At 39.4% G+C, this 22,288-nt stretch overlaps 1 protein-coding gene across 2 annotated transcripts in view; it reads right to left on the reverse strand.

Annotated features, from left to right (window-relative positions):
- CERT1 (ceramide transporter 1) overlaps positions 1-22,288 on the reverse strand; it is an 80,507-nt gene that overhangs the window by 41,505 nt on the left and 16,714 nt on the right. For both annotated transcript variants that reach the window (XM_054286283.1, XM_054286272.1), the window contains exon 3: positions 17,232-17,348. In XM_054286283.1, the coding sequence (XP_054142258.1) occupies positions 17,232-17,348 (117 nt within the window). The remainder of the gene's footprint in view (positions 1-17,231; positions 17,349-22,288) is intronic.

The following is a 22,288-nucleotide window of genomic DNA, read 5'->3' on the forward strand; positions in this document are numbered from 1 at the left end:
AAGACAGTATCAATCAACAAAGAGGGCAGAGAACCTTTCTGGTCAAGTGTAACACAAGTCTTTCTCCTAAATGAAGCCCTAGATCCACACATTTCAGACTTTCTTCCCATATGACCAAGTTCAAACCCAAAATGGAGCATGTTTTTTACTCCAGGTTCTGTCTATTCAGGTAGATATCTGAGAGAGACTACATATGACTAGTACTATCAGCTGAACACTCTCCATCTGTTGAAGACATGTCTAGCCAGCATGATGGCCTCTTTTCAAGAATTAAAACACAAACCATTCCAGTCACCCTCTGAGGATCAATTAGATATACCTACACAAACCTCAAGTCCTATAGATTGGGTGATTAAAAGGGCACTGAGCAGGTTGGTTCCTCATTCTCATTAGCCACGCAGGCTCAGGGCAGGGTTTTCCTCTGGCAAGAAGAGAGTGAATAAAGGAGAGCTCTAGGGAGCAAGGTGAAAAGGAGTGGGCAAACAGGGGTGTGGTACAGCAGCTCACCTGGCAGTTCACACAGGCAGGGTTGCAGGTTTCCTCCTTCTAGTGGGGTTTTTAGTTTGTTGTTTGTTGTGTTTCTGTTGGTAAGTTGGTTTTGGTGTTTTGGTTAGTAATGGTTTTTACACAGTCAAAACCTGCAGTTACTACAAGTGTATGTAACCAAATGGAACCCTCCAAAAGGATGTGTCTGTCCAGACCCGTTCCTGTGCAGACTGTTTGAGCTTATCAGTGGTTTCAGGGGGTGCTGCAGAGGAAGCCTGCCTGTGGTGTGAACAGGTGAATGATCTCCTTTTGCTGGTGGCCGAGCTTAGGGAGGAAGCTGGAACACTAAGGAGTATTAGGGAAAGTGAAAGGGAGATAGGTTGGTGGAGTTCTGCCCTACCATCCTTGAGGGAGGCCCACCACTGTAAGGCAATAGGAAGACACCTGGTGGATGAAGGGGACTGGAAATGGGTTCCTGCGTGGGGAGGTCATAGAAGTTCCTCCTGACCCCATCACCTAGCCAGGTGCCACTTCAGAATAGGTATGCAGCCCTGAATCCAGAGAGTCAGCCAGATGATATGGAAGAAAATTATGTGCCCAGTGGGCCTCCCAATTACACTTCATCTGTCAGAGGGATCACCACCTCTAACATTAAAAAGAAAAGAAGGGTAGTTGTAGTGGAACAGGTGACTCCCTTCTGAGGGGAACAGAGGACCCCACATGTAGATTGAACCCATCCCACAAGGGGTTTGCTGCCTCCCTGGGGCCTGGGTACAGGATATTACTGAGAGACCTCCTGGGCTAATTTAACTGTCTGATTATTACCCACTGGCTGGCAGTGATGAGATTGAAAAGAGGAGTCAGGACAATTAAAAGAGACTTTAGGGCATGGGGTCAACTGGTTAACAGGGCAGGAGCACAGGTAGCGTTCTGCTCAGTGCCTTTGGTGGCTGAGAAAAATGATGAAAGGAATAGGAGAGTCAAGAAGCCAAGAAGTGGCTCAAGGTTTGGTGTCATCAGCAGAATTTTGGGCTCTTTGATCATGGGCCAACATTTTCAGTACCGGGCCTACTGGAGCTGGATGGGCTGCATCTCTCTGTTAAGGGTAAAAGACTTTCAGCTCTCAATTTCAGAATTCATTAAGCAGGCTTTAAACTAGGTTTGAAGGGGGAAGGGGATGCAGCTGGGCTGTCTGGAAGCAGGCCCAAGGGTGATAAGGCTGAGTTAGGGGTGAAATCAGCAGCCCAGCTGAGGTGCACGTGCACTAATGCATGGAGCATGGGTAACAAACAAGAAGAGCTGGAAGCCAAGGTGCAACAGCAAAGCTATGATGTAACTGCCATCATGGAAATGTGGTGGGACAACTCACATAGCTGGAGTGCTGCATGGGATGGCTACAAGCTGTTCAGGAGAGACAGGAAAGGGAGAAGAGGTGGAGGAGTGGCCCATTATATTAGGGAGGCTTTTGATGCCATGGGTATTGAAACTAATGATGATGGAGTTGAATGCTTATGGGTAAGAATTAAGGGGAAGGCCAACAAGGCTGAAACCCTACCGGGAGTTTGTTATTGTCCACCCAACCAGGAAGAAGAGGCGGGCAACTTATTTTATAAGCAGCTGGAGAATGTTTCACAATCACCATCCCTTGTTCTTGTAGGTGACTTTAACCTACCAGATATCTGGGAACAATACAGCAAAAAAGAAGCAGTCCTGGAAGTTTTTAGAGTGCGTGGAGAACAACTTTTTTGTTGCAGCTGGTGAGTGAACCCTCCAGGGGGAGCTATGTTAGACTTGTTCGCAAATAGAGATGGGCTGGTGGGAGATGTGGTGGTTGGAAGCCACTTGGGGCAGAGTGATTATGAAATTACAGAGTTCTTGATATTTGGTGAAATCAGGAGGAACATCAGTAAGACTTTTACACTGGACTTCTGGAGGGCAGACTTTGGTCTATTTAGAAGACTTATTCAGAGTTCATTGGGAAGCAGCCTTTAAAAACAAAGGAGTCCAGGAAAGGTGGCCATGCTTCAAAACAGAGATCTTGAGGGCACAGGAACAGACTATCCCTGTGTGCCAAAAGATGAGTCGACAAGGCAAACATCCAGCCTGGATGGGAAACGATGTTTTGAAGGAACTTAGGAATAAAAAGAGGATGTATCATCTTTGGAAGGAGGGTCAGGTCTCAGGAAGTATTCAAGGGAGTTGCTAGGGCATGTAGGAAAAAAACTAGGCAGGCCAAAACTCAGTTCAAACTTAATTTGGGAACTTTTGTAAAGGATAATAAAAAACGTTTTTATAAATATATTGATGTCAAAAGGAAGGGTAAGACCAACCTTTGCTCTCTATTGGATGAGGGAGGGAACTCAGTAACTGCAGCTGAGGAGAAGGCAGAAGTGCTTAATGCTTCTTTGCCTCAGTTTTTAGTGGGAAGATGGCTTGTCCTCAGGACAACTGTCCCCCTGGGTCGGCAGATTGCGTCAGGGAGCAGAATCCCTGTTATCCAGGAAGAGGCAGTCAGAGAAGTGCTGAGCCACTTGGATGTTCATAAATCCATGGGACCAGATGGGATCCATCCCAGGGTGATGAGGGAGCTGGCAGGTGAGCTTGCAAAGCCCCTCTCCATCGTTTGCCAACAGTCCTGGCTCATTGGTGAGGTTCCAGAGGACTGGAAGCTGGCCAGTGTGACACCCATTCCCAAAAAGGGTGAATGAGGAAGGAGGATCCTGGTAGCTACAGGCCAGTTAACCTGACCTCAGTACCAGGTCCTTACCTTATAGAACAGTTTATACTGGATCTCATCACACAGCACTTACAGGATGGCCAGGGTGTCAGACCCAGCCACCATGGGTTTAAGAGGGGCAGGTCGTGTTTGACCAACCTGGCCTCTTTTTCTGACCAGGTGACCTGCCTGGTGGATGCAGGAAAGGCTGTGGATGTTGTGTACCTGGATTTCAGCAGGGCCTTTGACACTGTCTCCCACAGCACACTCCTGGAAAAGCTGGCAGCCCACGGCTTGGACAGGAGCACTCTGTGCTGGGTTCAGAACTGGCTGGGTGGCCGGGCCCAGAGGGTGCTGGTGAATGGTGTCACATCCAGCTGGGGCCAGTCAGCAGTGGTGTCCTCAGGGGTCTGTGCTGGGCCAGTTCTGTTCAATATCTTCATTGACATGGACGAGGGGATTGAGTCTTTCATTAGTAAATTTGCAGGTGACCCTCAGCTGGGAGCGTGTGTCCATCTGCTGGAAGGTGGGAGGGCTCTGCAGAGAGACCTGGAATGGTTGGATGCATGGGCAGAGTCCAGTGGGATGGAGTTTAATAAATCCAATTGTCGAGTTCTGCATTTTAGCCACAATAACCCCCTGCAGCATTATAGGCTGGGGACGGTGTGGCTGGAAAGGGACCTGGGGGCACTGGTGACAGCCGACTGGACATGAGCCAGCAGTGTGCCCAGGTGGCCAAGAGCATCCTGGCCTGTGTCAGGAACAGTGTGGCCAGCAGGAGCAGGGAGGTCATTCTCTCCTGTACTCAGCACTGGTGAGGCCACACCTCGAGTGCTGTGTCCAGTTCTGGGCCCTCAGTTTGGGAAGGACCTTGAGACACTTGAGCGCATCCAGAGGAGGCAACGAGGCTGGAGAGGGGCTGGGAACACAAACCCTGTGAGGAACGGCTGAGGGAGCTGGGGGTGTTTAGCCTGGAGAAAAGGAGACTCAGGGGTGCCCTTATCACTCTCTGCAACTCCCTGAAAGGTGACTGTAGTCAGGTGGGGTTGTTGGGCAGCAACTGACAGAACCAGAGGTGACAGTCTCAAGCTGTGTCAAGGGAAATACAGTTTGGATATTCTTTACAGAAAGAGTGATCAAGTACTGGAATGGTCTGCCCAGGGAGGTGGTGGAGTCACCATCCCCGGATGTGTTAAAAAATGATTGGATGTGGCACTTGGTGCCATGGTCCAGTTGAGATGTTAGGGCATGGGTTAGACTCAATGACCTTGAAATCTCTTCCAACCAAGTGATTCTGTGTGTAATTCTGTGTGTAATGTTTGATTAGATTATGGGAGCTATAGTCTAAGTAGCTGTTATCTTTGCCCTTTCTTTGCACTTTGCAAAATTGGCAGGTTTACCTAACAGAGTGCTGCAAACCCACTAAACAGCACTAAGCACATGAATTATATATTTTCTGCTTAACTTGCTGAGCATATTTGGAGACAGGTAGAAACAAGAATGGAAATAAGTAGATGCTGCACTTTTTGAACGGCACAAGAATAAAGCAAAACTTGGAGGCAGAATTTAACCACACCTTTTATTTACATCTGAAAGTCTGAGAACCAGCAAATTGAGGCAAAAATCTTTACCTTGTTAAAAAAGAACTGTTTCAAGACAGAGAAATTATTTTGCTGGAAACAGACAATACTATAACACAAGCAAGGAATAGTTAACTGCTATGTAAGAAGCAGTTAACCTTTTTACCATAAAACAACTAGGAGGCAAGATCTCTAGTACCACCTCCTGACCAGAGCATGTCCAATTACATTCTCAGGCCTACATCCCACAAGGATGCATTCTTTAGGGAATTATAGTATCTATTTTCAAAGCCAAAACAATTGTTATGAAACATTAACTGGAACACACAGGCAAAGAAAGACTGAGTTGGTCAAAGTGAAACAATCTGCTTTGTTTATAATTAATCAAGTGTGTTGGGCTGGAATAGACAAAGCTTTAGCCCAGCTTTAGACAGTACTAACTGTAACCATTTGTTAATAAAGCTGCAATTTAACAGCTGCTGTTCCATCATGGGCCCAAGAATGGCAAAAGGGTGCCAAGACAGACAAAGAACTATTGTTTTCAGTCCCGAAAGGGAAGTTTCAACAATTTGGAAGTGAAAACATTCAGGTTTGATGCAGCAAACACGCTTGTATAGTCAACTGAAACTGCTGATTCACTGGCATTCCCCTAGTCTTCTTTCAGGAAATAGAGTTTTCAGCAATGAGTGCACTTGGCAAATTTAGCAACATCAAATGACATGCACTATCATATATATCAGAGTTACTGTTGATACCAGTGCTAAAATAATGGAATGTACAAGACATACCCAAGCTCAGTCTCCCTCACTGAAATTTAATTAGTGTTTAATTAAATTTTAAAGAAAGAACTCTCTGTTATTGACAGCAAAGGAATAATAACTTGAATAATCGATCTAATATTTCCCTAAAAGCATAGCTTCTTACAAAATTTCAGTACCCCCACCATACCATATATCAGGGCAAGTAACTCTTATCAGCTGAGCATCCTCAAGTGTATCTGTTTGCTTAAACAAGCAATTTTACAGTAATACACAAATCCGATAGAAAGATGGACACCTTTCTCTATTTAACCCTCCACTCCCCCAGTTTTCTGATGCCTATGTTCATACCAAGCAATACGGGATATTTAAATAGTAGCAGTTAAATATTAAACCCTTTCTTTCTCACCTACTACTTAAAATAGGTATGCTCGAGAGCATGAATTTCTTTTCCTCTGCAGTCAGTCGATACACAGACAACATTAAAATAACAGCAAATGCACATTTTCATGCTTGATCTGTTTTCAGAGAAAAAAAAAGGATCTTTTTGCTGACCTACATTGAAAATTATACAAGAAGAATTACCTTAAGAAGTTCTGATAAATGGCAAGGACATTAAATTAAAAGAGCAGATGCCCCAAGCCATGACGTCTTTTCAAAAGAATTCCTTCAACTCTTTTGAGTTCACATTAGGTTCTGGAGTTACTCTCTTTTTCAGGAGTTTCCCTGGATAGTGGTGGTGTGTGTGTCTCACAAAAGAGCCAGAAAGTTACCTCTCTTCAATGTTACTACGTCTTATTGGCAGTTGTGCACCCCACCCATGCGGTTGAGCGCTCCTCCCTACAGCAAGGGGATCAACTGGCATCTATTAATATCACCTCATTAAGTTTCACTGTAATGAAAGCTCACTGAAGAAAAGCCACCTCCTAAAAAGGTCTTTGAGAAAGCTAAAAAAGACCACCTTTGGTAGGCTGAGACATACAGAGTACCCAAGACTACTCTATTAAGCTGCTGATGCACAGTATTTTTTGAGGTGATCACTAATAATTCTGAGTAACTAGCATACAGTATTGGCAAGTGACAACTTTCAAGTGTTTAACCACTCACTACTTTTACACTGCAGCTTTCTACTTTCAGTTCTTGATACCAAGAGCTTACCCTAATCTGAAAGGGCATTTATCACCGAAGTCAAGCTTGACACAGGTCTCCCTCAATGAACAATACTGTTTCCAGGGAGACCTTGTAAAACACGCTAGCACTCTGCCATGGAGAACGCAGACTCTTAGATACAACTGCATGTCATTCTGCTGGTGACAAACCTTGACATTCCTCTTACCTCTATTAAATGAAAGTATACACTACCCAAACGATTTACAAAGTGAATTAATAACACTTCTGAGTTTAATACTGGAATCCCACTTGTTTATAGCAATGAGACCAGTTATTTACTCCACAGCCAGCTGCAAGTTGACTCTTCTAGAGCTCTCATCACCTCAAGACTGAGCATTAGTCTTGAGACCAAGTTTACTTTAGACAGGTACATCGTTGTTCATTTAACAGCACTGCAAAAATGTTAACTGACATACTCAACAGCTTAGTAGAGCAGTAGCGTCAAAAGCCTTTCACATTATTTGATACTGAGTTAGCACTTTTTCAAGTGTTTTCCTTTACACAGTATTGCACCTAAAAGGCAACACTCTGCTAATTTGCAATTTGAACTGTAATTTTCAGGCATTCATTAGCTATTTCAGAACACCCTGGTTCACCAGCCTGGCTATGCAGTGATCAAAAATTTACTTTAACCTTTCTGTGCATTTGAATCTTGAATCAATTAGTATATTTAGCTAATTTATGGGAAAGACAGGAGTAAGCCATTTCAAGTAAATTCACTATCTTTTGGGGGGAGGGGCTTGAGAGAAGAGCTCCAGACCTCTACTAAGACTGTGAAGACTATCTGTCAATGTTCTGACTAGATGGGAGTGAACGTTTTTTAATTAGGAACATATCACAGCTTTCATGGATACAAAGATTTAAAATTATCTTAAGTGCATTATATGTACAGCTTCAGATTTAGATAGGCAGCTCCCAACAGAGTAACAGGCAAGCTCAGTTGTGAACTGAGACAGGTTAGATTACTTAGCAATTTCTTCATGTAGACAGTCCCCATACTTTACAAAGTACTAGAAGAAGCACAATCACTTAAGGAACGGAACCAAACCCACACAGCACAATAATGATTACCTAAAGCAGCTGAGCCAGAAAGACTGAAGTTGACAGAAGAGCAACACAAATTTAACACTTATATACACACATGAGAGAAACGGAGTTCAAAATTTACTTGGTTATAGGAAATACTGTACACGTACAGGACAGGTAACAATCTGCAGATAGTTCTAGAGATGAATCAGATTTAGGGTTTTGCAAGCTGAATAAGTTAGAAAACTCGTGGTGTTGTAAAATGGCAGCATACAAGACCCACAAAATAATCCTACATTCCATACAACACATATAGATCCTAGCAGGGATACTGAGTTCTATTTTGGTGCTATACTTCACTGAAACATGAAGACTGAATTTGTAAGACAGCCATGCTAGGTATCAGAAAGCTGTAAAAGACATCCACGTGCACAACAACTGAGGAATAGGGAACTGTTCTAATAGAAAAAGACAAGAAATGTTAAGTGTTTCAAAAATGAATGGAATAATCTCTCTAGATTTACTGTAAGACTACTTAATAAAGGAGAACTCATTTTATGAGGATGGCAAGAAATCCCTTTGATAGCACAGCCAAAAATGATTCCACAAGCCCTTACTGTTACAATACTTCCCAATCTATCTTACAGTGAAACATAGCATCTAGTAAGGATGAGTTTAGTTCATATTAGGGGAAGAATTACAATTAACTTTGTAAGTCTTCCTTCAGGACAGTATTTCACTTTATTTCTTTGCTCATCTCCATACCACTCAGATGTCACTGAAGACTAAAAAGAAAAAGAGAGTATTCCCAACTGAAGGATGAATGAATTTTAAAAGTTAAGACAGGGTGCTCAGACTTGAGACAGCTACATCGTTCTCCTATGTATTTTCCACTCTACCAAAGGTTCTGGTCAAAATCCAAAATAAGTAAGCTTATTACTGCCAAGTTCAGAAGCCTCTGCTTGAACATATTTTGTTATTTAGTTACCAAGGAGCAGTTTTGCAAACACTTCAAATTCACCTTTCCTGGGAGATGTCAAAAGTGAATACACAAGAACTTATGTTAAATATGTAACATCAACACACAACAATGACAGAAACAGCAAAACCCCTCATCTATGTTCCTGCTTAAGCTTGAGCAACAGTTCATAACCTTTTAGTTTCAAACTAGTACAGGGTATTTTTGTAACACCTTATAGAGTGACTCTGCCATTCATCAATGACTTGCCTATACATTTCAGTCTTTTAAACAGGTTAATAGGCTTTTAAAACAGCTTTTTACAGGTTAATATAAGTATCTGAACACTGTCCTACAGCCTCCTCAGGCAAGCTGCACTACAGCTTCAAGCCAGAGCCTCACAAGGCCACAGAGGGAGAGTGGGTCCCTAGCCTCTGAAGCAAAATGCATTACCACAAAACAAACAAGAGTGTATGCTATACAATCCATATCCGTATCAAACAGAAATATTTTTAGTTTGTTGTGTGCTGTAGAGCACCAGACAAGGAAATCCAAATCCAGTTAATAGGAAATAATAGTTGACATAAAGATTACTTAAGAAACTTGTTCCAACACTTAGGACATGGATACCAACACAGGGAAAAGGAGGTCTCATCATCACACTCCTACAATGCTCCTTATGAACTTGATAAATAAAACTGAAGTTGAACAATATATATATCTGCTCCCATATATTCCATGCTTTCCTTCATCTGCACTGCTCTTCCACTTATGTCAGTCTTACTTGTGAATGGCCAGAGGAACTTTTATTAGTATGAAACGCCAAAAAATTAAAACATTAGGGAGCCACAGCTCTTTTCAGACCTCAGCAATAACTGCTGAGGAAGCAAATACTTTAAACTTTAAACACCACACATTATTGAAACAGCCAAATTTCAGGAGAGGAAGTAGAGGGAGAAATGGCAACAAACACTCTTCCTGTTGCTGCCTGCTATATGATGTATCTGAAGTTACACTACTGTAAAGTTTTTATTTTAAAATAATTAACAAGACTGTAATTATAATTAACATTCACTCATCAATATTAGACTATTTACCATTGCTAGAAATTGACAGTGACTAGTTGTCAATAATACAGTAAGCTATAAAAGAATATGTATAAAAGTATATAAAAGAAATATATTTATAAAGGTTGCAACATCAAAATGGACCTCTGAAGACTATTTGCAGCACTTCAATATGCACTTAAATACAGTCTACACAAACATCTAAATTACTTGGTCAGCAACTCCTCAATGGTCTGCCAGAAAATGGGAACACTAAATTTAACGTACAAAACTAGTTACTGATGGCAGAAATTTATACTTCTCATTTAGTATCTATTTTAAAAGTTTGTTACATTAGTATGCTGAGTCAAAATATTTCTGTATAATTTCTCTGCATATACTATTTATTTTAAATTATCTTACTAATTTCAGCCCAGACTGGCAACAGATTTGAAGAAATTTATTGGCATCTTTATTGCCATTATCATATATGAAATCCATTCAACAGCAGGGTTAGAGATGTGTAAAAAAGGAGAAAACTACCCTGTCTTTACAGAATGTTACAGCTCTACTTAAAATTGCTGAAGGCCTGTGGACAAGTTAAACATATGCTACCTTTCTGTACTCTCCCCTTCTTGTTGATAACCCGAGCTCATTATTTTATGAATTGAAACTCTGATACTGGTTTCTGACCTGATTAATGGGTCAAATTTTTTTGCTCTGGCATCTACTGCTAGTAAAATATTACTATGAGAAAGTTACCTCTATTTGCATTTTTCAATGTTTTCTTAGAACAGCTAAATAAAAATAATCTCATAGATCAATATTTATATACAGTATTCAAACAAAAGCTTGACTTCAAGTATGGTTAATGTCAAATTTCTTAAGCCATTGTAGGTTAAAAGAACAGGTAGATGCACTTAGATCTCAGTCTCAAGGTGACATATTCCAATTACAGAACAAAAACTAGGAACTGAGAAACTCTGGCTGCTTATAATCAAGTCTGAAGTGAAATTTAAGGCTCCCTCTGAGTTTAATAAAAGTTACTCATGCATAACCTCTTATACTTAAGTTTACAAGAGAAATAACACAAGGATAGAAAGCAATTTTAATTTGCGAATACCTCAATATTTACTGCAATATTTTACCTGAAGTCCTTCATTGTTGTATTGCACTAAATAGATATTTAGCTGTTTTGCACTGGGTTTTGTATTATTGCACAGAATAGTATGCTTGTATCCTCATGGGATTCCCCTTTTATATCACATGGTCTTTCCCTCCCCTAAAAATGCCTGGTGGTGCTTGTTTGTTCCAGGTTTACTCCTCCCCTCGTCCCCTCCTCACTGGTATCCCATTGGCTGTGGTCCTCTTCCTCAGCCCCCCATTCCCCCGGTTTAAAAGTCTCCTGCCATGAGGTGACAGACACTTTTCCATCTAAGGGGGTCACCTGGGAATAAACTGAGGACATTTGTCCCCGTGTGGAGAAGAGTGCTCCTTGTCTTTTGCCTTCTGTCCATGTAAGATGGTGTGGGCGGGGGTCCACAGCTAGCCAGATTGGACTCGAACAACCCGCCAGGTACAATATTCTTACACTTCACCTCAGTCCAGAAGCTGATTTGTATAACCAACAAATTTAAGCAATTAGCTCAACCATTCAGAACAGGAACAATTACAGCAGGTAGAGGGGGGATCTATTAGCTCCAGGCAGGTACACTGTGGGTTACTTTGTATTAAGATGCTTCTCAAGTGCAAAATCTAGTGGTGGTCTGGTTTCATCCATTGGGACTTCTGCTTTCAAATGGTTTTGCAGTCAGGTTAGACTAGCAAAAGCCCACCCCCCGTCCTCTCCACCTGGCTTCCTGCTTCGACATCACCATTACTGTTACTAGCAATATTTTTCAATGTTACTAGCAATATTTTTCAATGTGTAACAGCACATTCATTAATTCTTTTAGAACAGTACATTGACAAGCTAAAACCAAACAGGCAGATTATCGTAAGAGTGAAATTAATGATTCTTAACACTTTATAAGGTAATTACTAGCTTTTTTTTAGGTTACTTGCAAAAAAGGAACTCCATTTTATGTGGTTAATAACAATTTTCTGAAAATTTCAGGCTGATGATGTTTTTGCGTTTTGATTTTTCTCACAACAAAATCATGAAGTGCCCTTACTGGCTGCAATCAAAATTATGCCGCTTAAAGTTTGCTCTGCAGTTTTCTAAATTGACTTATGAACTAAGATCAACAGTCAGAAAATAACAACCTCACAACTAAATATCTCAATTCCAGGTTACTTGTTTGAAAAGGTATCAGTGTTAAAAAACCAAAATTAATCAATTGCTTTAATAATTACTTAACTTTTTCTTAAATTTGAATGTATCTGACTGTCAAATCCAGTGTTTTTGGCTTTTCCCACCATTTAAACTAGATCTGCACTTAAACAATGCAAAGTAGTATCTAAAGCATCTTACCTGGTTTGACAACTGGTATTTTAAGAAACAAGTTGTAGTACACAAAGAATTGCACAAAATTAGAATTACTTAAAATCTAAATTATCTTTAACCCCCAGATTGCCATGTCTTCCCCCCTTTTGGGGAGAAAATTCTAAAAAAAGGAGATACAAAATTTTACTCTTCTTGATGTTTCTGTATAACCCTACTCTAACAATCTAACTCCTTCCACAGTGTCTGTAATCAAGAGTAAAAACAATAAAGCATAAGCCACTCCTTCAAGGAAAATTCCTACTGAGGGAGACAGGCCACTTTCGTTTAAGGGGGACAGGTCCCTTCATCCCCAAAAAAGGGACATATGTCAATTAGGTTCAGAAAATAGCCAGCCGGTGCCTTTCACAGTCAAACTCTGAGATTCATGCCTTCTACTCTAGATATAAACACCTTGTACATCATCACTTCAAAATTACAAATAAAACCTACCTACACCCTACATGCCAATTTGCTGGATATCTAGGTACGCCTCTGAAAAATTACCTTTTCCAGTCTGAAACAGCAAAATCAGATATTTTAAGAAGCTCAGGAAGACTTATTTTGATTTGATAAACAAAAGATTTTTCAAATACAAGACCAAAAAAACTATCAATCTATATTGCTGAAGAGCCACAAAGTCAATAATGAAGACATGAAGAGTCTGGGTGCAGAAAATAAAAACTATGATGGAACAAAATGGGACAAACCTAAAGTGATACAAAATTTTTCATAAAGTACTCATTTCTAAATAAATTCTCATCTAGTTCTCAAGTCAGGTGGTGGATTAACATTACAAGAAATCACTATCTTGATCTCAGGAGTTCATTTACTCAAAATAAGTTTACTTATACAGATGTTTCTGACAACAAACAGCAATTCACTCTCATTTTCTCACTGCCCTGAACTAACATCATTTAAGCCAATTTATCTAATATTAGGTTAGAAATTCCAAATTCCATTTTGAAACCATGGGAGAGACCTGGAGGAGGGCAGCCTTTCAAATTATTATTAAAAAGATAGTAACTTTCCAAACAGATCAGCACTGTGGTGCTCAAGTACCATCAATGTTTTGACACCAGAGAAATGCCTGATCAATAAATCTAATGAAACATTTAAGTAGAAGAACGGACTCGTGGTTACACATTAACTTCCTCATTTGCCTCACTGATGGCTTTACAGTAGTTTTACACGTATCCTTCCTCCAGTTCAGGGCTAAATGTTTTGAGCTATACTTGAAACACTTAATGTAGTAAGGATTCAGGAACCTCAATACAAGGAAAAAAAGTGCAATTATAAACCCCTCTGAAAATTCCAATGGTTTTTATGCCTGAACATAAGCTGTTTGACATTTCTCAGCCATCAGCTACTCAATGCTAAGCATTAAGCTTTTCTATGTCTGGTTATACTCATATTTATTATAAAATTAATTTTAAATCAGAGTTCTCTTTGTTTGGAGCACAATGAAACACAGTCAAAATTTCTGTCTATTTTTCTCACTCTGAAGATCAACAACCTTGTGACATGCTCCATCAAGTCTCACAAACACACTTTTGTTAGCAAATAGCTTAAGCAGCCTACCAGAACTACCTACCCACTCAGTAAGCAACAAAGAACTTCAAAAACAAACAAAAAAGTACTTTATACAGCAGTAGACTAATGTTAAGAAAAACGACTGGTACAGGAAATAATTTCCTCTCTTGATTTTATTCAAATTATTATGTGCCATTTGAAGAACATGTTTCTCAAACAAAAACATTTTTACCCAGAAGGAGCTTTTGCAAATGTTTGGTAACCTGATCAGAAAGCTCCTCCAGAAAATGTCAGAGTAAGACGACAGATTTGAACTTTTCAGTGCAATGAGATATTTTGCCCATCTTCCCCTTCTCTCAGTCACGTTTTTAGATATAAAACTTCCATGAGCTGAAATGAATTAAAGGATGAATGAGGAGGTTCCAAGTGAACTTCACTTAAATGCTATTCATACAAATTTGAATGAAAAATGGGATTGACTTCCAGATCACATGAAAATACTTTCTTTCACATCCCAAAGTTCTATCAGAAAAATGTACTGCTTCTTAAATATTTTCCATACAAACCTATATTAAAAATTACGGGTTATAGCAATAACCCCTCAATGAAAGTACAGAAACAAGACATTTGGAGATATCTTCTTTAAGAACCACTAATAATTATCAGACTGAAGACTGGATTTGGACACTTCTGTGCTGTGTTTAATTCTAACCAACACCTATTTATGTAAATACAGCACTTTTTCAAGTGCTGGTCAAGATTTCCAAGGCTTCTGGTTACTGTTTATTTTTCTAAAATCATCAGAAGCAACAGATATACCTCTACACCTACATTTATCACGCAAAACTCCTACTGTATTATGAAGACAACAGAATATTGCACTGGAAAGAAGACCTTAGTAACTCTGTAATTTCACTATATACTATAAACTTGAGTTTAAGCTACTATTACAAGACTGCAGTAATTTCTGCTGTTTTCCTTGGTATGCTTTGACCATGATATTCTTGATATGCAACTGTTTAATACAAAAAGGATGTTTCAAAATAAAAATATGTAAGTACGTATGTAAAATAATGTATAATTTTAACATATTAAATGTTTTGATAGCTTATTTAGAAGTGATGTGCCATAGTATTTTCTACTCCATTTAAGAATGAAAACTGCTATTTGCCTTAAATACTGTTAACACTAGAGAGTAAAAAGGATTATGAAAGAAACTGAAAAAATGTCAAATAGCCATGCAAACTACACATACTGGAAAAGCTGCAAGATTCAGAACAGTCAAGCCCAGTGTTATTACCTTAGGATAGCAAGATGGAAAGTGAACCATTTCTTGTCAGTTCAGCATACACTGAAGGACTTATTACCACTTCCTACTTGTAGACATACTTTTCTTCTGTTTTTACAACATTCCAGAACACCCTCATTCTTTAAAAAATAAGCTGAAAAGTAACTTTATTAAAATAATGAAAAACACCTTCTTATCCCGATTTCTATACTAATTCTAAGTACTAAAAAAAATGGGTAGTGTAGATAATCAACCTTTCATTCTTCTTCTTTAAGCATAAAGGCAGAGATCTGGTAAAATTTATTTATTTAAATAACTACCAAATTCTTCCAAAGAATGGAAGTCTAAACTGTCCAAACCTAATTATGCTTAAAGATTATTTTTTAAAGCTGAAAAACTGTACAATTAATGAGGCTTCATTATAAAGGGAGATCACTTTTGGAATGCTAGAATTTGTACCCCTTAATAATCATTCATGATCTGAAAATGAGGTTGAATAAGACAATTTAAGCTTACTAATAAAAGCTTATCAATAATACCAGACAGAAAAGGAAAATAAACAGATATCTCATGACAGGGGCTGAGTACTAATGCAGGTTAAAAAAAACAGTGTTGAAAACACAAGATTTTTTTTAAAGTAGTATAGAGAAACAATGCCTAATGAACACTTAAAATGGCAAACTCTAAACCACTACCATTCAACAATCTTGTACTATGAGCTGGTGATTCCATAAAGTTGCAGCTCAGAACTCAGCAACAGTTAAGATGAGCCTTACAAAAGGGAATAGAAAAATAGCATGAAAAAGGTCTGAGGTAGTGATGGGCAGAGTTTAACACATGATCTGAGATTTTTCATCACTCATTCCTACAGCATTAAATGAATGACATAGACTGCATTTCTGCTTATCCAGCTTCAGGTTAGGGTTCTGCATTTCCCCAGCTAAATCATTCATGAAACCTAGACTAAATTTTAGTCTAGGGCTATCAAGTTCCATGACTACACTAAACCACACCTGAAGACCCCCAAACCTACCAGGTTGTGAAATGTCAGTTCTACAGGTGTGCAACCCAGTAACTTCTTCAGTGTATCCTCATGAGAAATTTCTCTCAGCTATTGCACTAGGAATAAATTGCAGTATTTTTGTCTTATGAACATGCCACTGTTAACTTCATATTTTTTCATGAGACTACAGGAAAGAATCCTGGCTTTGCAATTTGATTTCTTATGCTTTAATATTACCTCTGTATCAAAATGAAGGAAAAATGCCAAGGGACTATTCGTCCCTACAAAGGGACGAATAGTCCAATTGAGATGATTTTTTGTAGAGAACCATTATCAAAAGGGAGCACTTTGAACTTAAAGAACATGTTCTTTATTGGCTTATTGCAAGGAATTGCCAATAAAAGGTGAAATCTCTTAATTATACACAGTACCTATACAGACATTACTTCAAGAAGCTCAAGGTAAAAATTCATACCTACCTGGATATCTATTTCAATTTGTATTCCTTTTGTACTTGTGTAACAGATTGAGAGGCTGCATTGGGCTAGGTATTGTAGTTTTATGCTACACCTTGGGATAGTGCCTATCTTGTACCTGATAACATAATGGATGTTTTGTGTACCTTCTACCTGACCTAAAGGGCTTGAAGGTCAGGTGTTTTTAAAATGAAATTAATTGAGTTCATTGGAAGATATACAGAACAGATCAAGAAAGCTGAACCAAAATGTGGATGAAGAATAGTGTTGTAAAAGACAGAGACAGAAGTCAGTGATCGGATACAATAAAAGTGGTCAAATGATCAAAAAGAGGAGCCCAAAACCAGAATGATAACCTAGAGAATTGACTCTAAGACTAACAAGAGAGATAAGAAGCAATACAATCATCAGGGAGAAGATGGACAAAACCTTGAAAAGATCACTCAAACATAATAAAAGGTTTTTTGGTTTCAAGCTAGAGAGCTCAAGAAAGGCTCACAGTTGTTAGCCCCCAGTAAAGTCTCATCTGTCAAGAAAAAGTCAATTCCTTTGAAACATATTTAACACAGAGCTTCAATCTTCAGCTTTTACCTGTCATAAATACCATGAGCCTTTTAATGATATACAGGGAAGTTAAACTCTCTGCAAGCACTATGCTTGATCTAATGAGTGAATGAGAAGGGAAATTAGAAAACAGAAAATTACATACCTTATGTTGTTCTATTGCATCTACCCATTGTTGTCTGTGGTCTGGATCCTGAGCCCGGAGGTACCAAACACTATCATTCACGCTGATATCAAATCTGCATTCATCAAAGTCATGGGGCTGTGAAAGAGGAGAGTGTAAGAGTAGCTAAAATTAGCAACATGATAAACATTACCTTACAGACTATTTTGACACTCAAACACTAATCAGAAAATTTGTCTATATTGTCTCAAATTCATCCTAGATTATAAATTCTGTATTGTCTAGCTGTCTCAAATATTGAACATATACTTTCATAAGGAAAGATGCTTGCTGGTCTTCTGAAATAGAAAAGCCTGTGTCATACATTCTTATTGAGTAAAATTTTCATAAATAAATTCCATACATAATACATTCCATATTTTCAAATACTTCAAAACAAATTCTTCAGCAAAGTATCTACCATACCAGAAAATATTCCTACCTATCCATTTTCATTTCAAAACACGACAAGAGCTCCATAACACTAGTGCTACCAGTATTAATTTTAGATGAAACACATGCATCATAGCAAAAAAATACCAGGATAGAACCATAAAAGCAGACTATATCTAAATGACAAGTCAGAGCTGGAACTTACAAACGGTGACATGTTTTGCCTCAACTATTTTCACCATGAATATTTCACAAATAATTGGAAGCCACATGCAATCCTTTCACACATCTCCACTCAACTGTATATAACTTTCAGTTCACATGCCTTACATACTAGTAAGCTTTCACTAATGCAACAGTGAAGCTGTTAAGGCAAGTACAGGGAAAGAAAACAATGATCTAATCTGCCCTGTACCCTGATATGGTCAATTCAAAGTTACTCCTTAGAAAACATCCAACTGAGCCAAATATTCCCCACATCCTTCATGTTTGAAAGCCATTTCTAAAGACATGTAATGCAGGTGTAGCTGAACACCTTTTTGAAATTGAATCCAAAGAAAATATACACATGAAAATAACTGCAGGAGGCTAACAGGCTCCAGGATAAAGGCTTGTGACAAAGTCTGAAGGACCACAAACATTGGTACTAGATGCAGAAGACAAGTGTTATAAATATCCTCTACAACACACTGCCAACACATTCATCTTGCAAACAAAAAAACTGTTAATCACTGACTAAACACTCCACAAAAGAAAACCTAGAAGTAAGTATAATATGTTGTCATGCACACCATTCCAGTGTTAGTGAGAATTTTTTCCAAAGAATTTGGAAACCAGAAGCTAATTACACATAAACAAACAAACACCATTCTCTTTTTCTGTTTTTAATATACTAAGGAATAAGAAAAGTATAACAGAATACAAATTACAAATTAAAAAAATGAACTAGAAAGAGTTTAACAAAAGCACATAAAAAACCAAAGTGCAAGCTTAAAACTTCATATACTTTGTCAGGCACCTGAGTGTTCACTGTTAAAGAAATTTAAACTTCCCATAGGAAAAACTTCTAGTAACCATAAGATTTGAAAATCAAGTCAAACAACTATAGCTACTAATTACCTAATACCTGACCATCTCAAGTTAATTAAATTCAACCAACTTTCAAAACTGGTTCTACACACTCCTTTGCCTTCACTGAACCAGACAAAAGGGTGTAAAAAGGGACAAAAAAGGTTGTTTGACCCTGGCTGGATGCCAGGTGCCCACCCAAGTCTTAGTCACTACCCTCCTCAGCCACTTAGGGAAGGAGAATATGATGAAAGAGTCATGAATTGAGATAAGGAGATGGAGATCACCCACCAATTACTGCCACAGGCAAAATAGCATTGACTCAGGGAAAATAGTTTAATTTATTACCAGTCAAATCAGAGTAAGATAACAAAACATTTAAAGGAACACCATTCCTCCTTACCAGGCCCAACTTCACTACCTATTTTTCTCTACTTCATCCCTCCAAGTATTGCAGGGCAACAAGGAATGTGAGTTGCAGTTAGTTCAAACACTTTCTGTCACTCCTTCCTCATGCTGTTTTTCCTTGTTCAGCATAAGAACTTTCTCATGGGTCAGAGACCTCTGTGATCTTCTCCAACGTAAGTCCTTCCCAGGGGCTGCAGCTCTTCCTTAACTGCTCTAGTGTGGTCCTTTCCTGTGGCACAGACCTTCAGACACAGCCTGCTCCAGCATGGGTCTCCCAGGGGACCACAAGTCCTGCTAGCAAACTGCTACAACACGGGTTCCTCTCTCCATGGGGCCACAGATCCTGCTAGAAGGCTCCAGCATGGGATTCCCACACCCATGCTCATGGTTGCAGGGAGACAATCTACTTTACCATGGTCTCCCCTACGGGCTGCAGGGCAATCTATGCTCTAGCACCTGATCACGTGTTCCCCCTCCTTCCTCACAGATGTCTGTCTGCAGAGCTGTCGCTCTCAAATATTCTCAGCCCTCTCTCCCAATCCATGCTGCACAGCAGTTTTTACATTTTCTTAGTATGTTATCACAGAGGCAATATACCATCATCTCTGATGAACTCAGTTTTGTCAGGTCCTTCTTGGACTCACACAGAGCTGGGTCTGTGAGATATGGAGGCAACTTCTGCATCTGCACACATCAGCTGCATCTGTAGCCCCCCCCACCACCAAAACTTGCCATACAGACCCAACACAGGAAAATACAAGTCTTCTAGTCTAGATCCCTCTTCTTCAAGCTGAATTTTCTATTACTATTATTATTATATATGTAAAAGAAGTTTATCTGCTTTAGAATAGCCAACTTGCCAAAGCAAACTGTCATGCTTGTACGTCTGTTCTCAGCTACTCATCTGACAGTCCCTCATTTAGTCACATGATGATCTATAACATCCAGAAATACTCCAAAAAATCACCCAAACAGAAAGTCTAGAAAAATTAGCTATCAAGGTTTTTCCTGACATAATAGCATTCCACAGCTTGATCTCTCATTCTTGAAGTCTCTTGGATAGAGTTACAAGCAATTGCATTGTATGTGATTAGAAAGACTTACCAAAATTCATTTTAAAAGCCTGCAGCACTACTGATTCCACACTTCCATATGGTGCATTTACTTCAGTTCACCATCGTCCTTGCTTTCCCCTGAATCTCATATCTAACCTAAACATCTTGTAATGCAACTTAAGACTATCACCTCTACTTTCCAAAGACAAGTTTCTGTAATCCCTTTCTTTCCAACAGAGCTTCTAATATATTTGAAAATTCATGCCTTGTTGCTAAGACACAGAAAGATGTATTCTCTGAGGTCTAGAGAATACTTCAAACACTTTTCTCCAGCATTTACTGCAGAAACACTTACACATTACATGTAGTTAAGAGACTAAGTCATCTCTCTCTCTCTATATATATATATATATATACATACACATGAGTGTGCGTGTCTGTATACTATAAATATACACACACACATATATATAACTGACCAGCCAGTCAGAGGAGGGGATTGTCCTACTCTGCTCCGCACTGAGGTGCCCTCACCTTGAGCACTGCATACAGGCTCAGGTATGGAAATATAAGACATAAAGCTCCTAGAGAGCATCCAAAGGAGGGTCACAAAGATGGTGAAGGGTCTGCAGGGGAAGCTTTATGAAAGGCTGAGGTCACTTGGCCATTTCAGCTTGGAGGAGACTGAGGGGAGAATTCATTGTGGGTCTTCAACATCCTTACAAGAAGCAGTTGGGCAGGCACTGATCTCTTCACTAATGACCAGCAACAGGACTTGAGGAGGTGGCAGGAAGCTGAGTCAGAGGAGATTTATTTTATAAATGGAGAGTAAGTTTTTCACGCAGAGAGTCGTTGAGCACTGGAAGAGGCTCCCCAGGGAAGTGATCACAACACCACACCTGACAGAGTTCAAGAAGTGTTTGGACAATGCCCTTGGGCACATGGCAGGACTCTTGAAGCTCTCCTGCAGAGGAGCAACAGTTGGACTCAGTGATCCTGGTGCATCCCTTCCAACTTAGCATATTCTGTGATTCTGTCAATCAGGTTTAGGGTTATACTCAGCTCACCATGCAGTCCCATGTTATAAGCAAGTACAGCTGATCCTGTTAGATTAAGTTGCTTAAAGAAAAGAAGTAACCACTAACAAGGTTAAATATGCTTCAAAAGGAAATTAGGCAGGTGATACATGATTTACTGTTTACCTACTTTAGTTGTATGCATAATTTGCCTATTTTCCATATTTTTGGCAAGTGAAATAATTGTTTATCATCCTTCTCCTCTGATTTTTGGCTTTTTTTTGGAAAACATACTTCATTGGAAGAACCCTGAATTAACTGAACACAAAAGACAAATAAATCACCTGAATCATGTGATGTGTTCTTAACACAGAACAAATCGGGCTGCTGTTGATTAACCCCGTTCTCCACCATGGAGTACGGAGTTCACATTCCATTGTCACTGATAACTTGGCAGACTTCTGTATGTTACTTTACAGTTACATACTCTACGTACCCTGTAACAGGTGCTGCCTATTACATACATTCTCCTCCCCCCACCCCTCCCCCCCCCCAAGCTAAAGACAAACTTCCTTGGTTCACCTCTGGCTATAACTACTTTTATTGTTTTCTACAGCTGCATCTAGCAAAGATCACAAAGTGTTATTCACAACTTCTCAGGTCTGTCCTTTACTCTTCTAACATTCTCATAAGACTAGTTTGATTCCTTTACACTTCCTGGAAGTTCTTCCATTTCTCTTTACTTTTTTTCCTGTACTTTAGTTTTCCTGTAGACCACAAGGCATTTCATTTAGATCTCACTTCTTTCTGAGGTTCACTGTTTCTAGCCTAGCATTGCTTTTCCCTTTCTTACACTCAGAAGCTGTTTTAAAATGGTACAGTTCTCAGCCAGTCACATGACGACCTTGGAGGATAAATAGGGATTTTCATCTGTAACAAGCTAAGGACATGTACTGAGGCCAGGATATGTCCTAGTGACCTTTCACAACAAAGATAAGGCAAGAAAGAGGAATGTTATGCAGGGAACAGGAAGCAAGTAGGAGTTCACTATCTATCCTCAGGATTTAAAGCACCTTGGAGAACTTCAGTTGCTTTTTCC

The sequence above is a fragment of the Melozone crissalis genome, unplaced genomic scaffold, assembly GCF_028551555.1.
Source record: "Melozone crissalis strain CALT ecotype California unplaced genomic scaffold, PUWL_Pcris_2 ptg000005l_1, whole genome shotgun sequence".
Taxonomy (NCBI): Eukaryota; Metazoa; Chordata; class Aves; order Passeriformes; family Passerellidae; genus Melozone; species Melozone crissalis.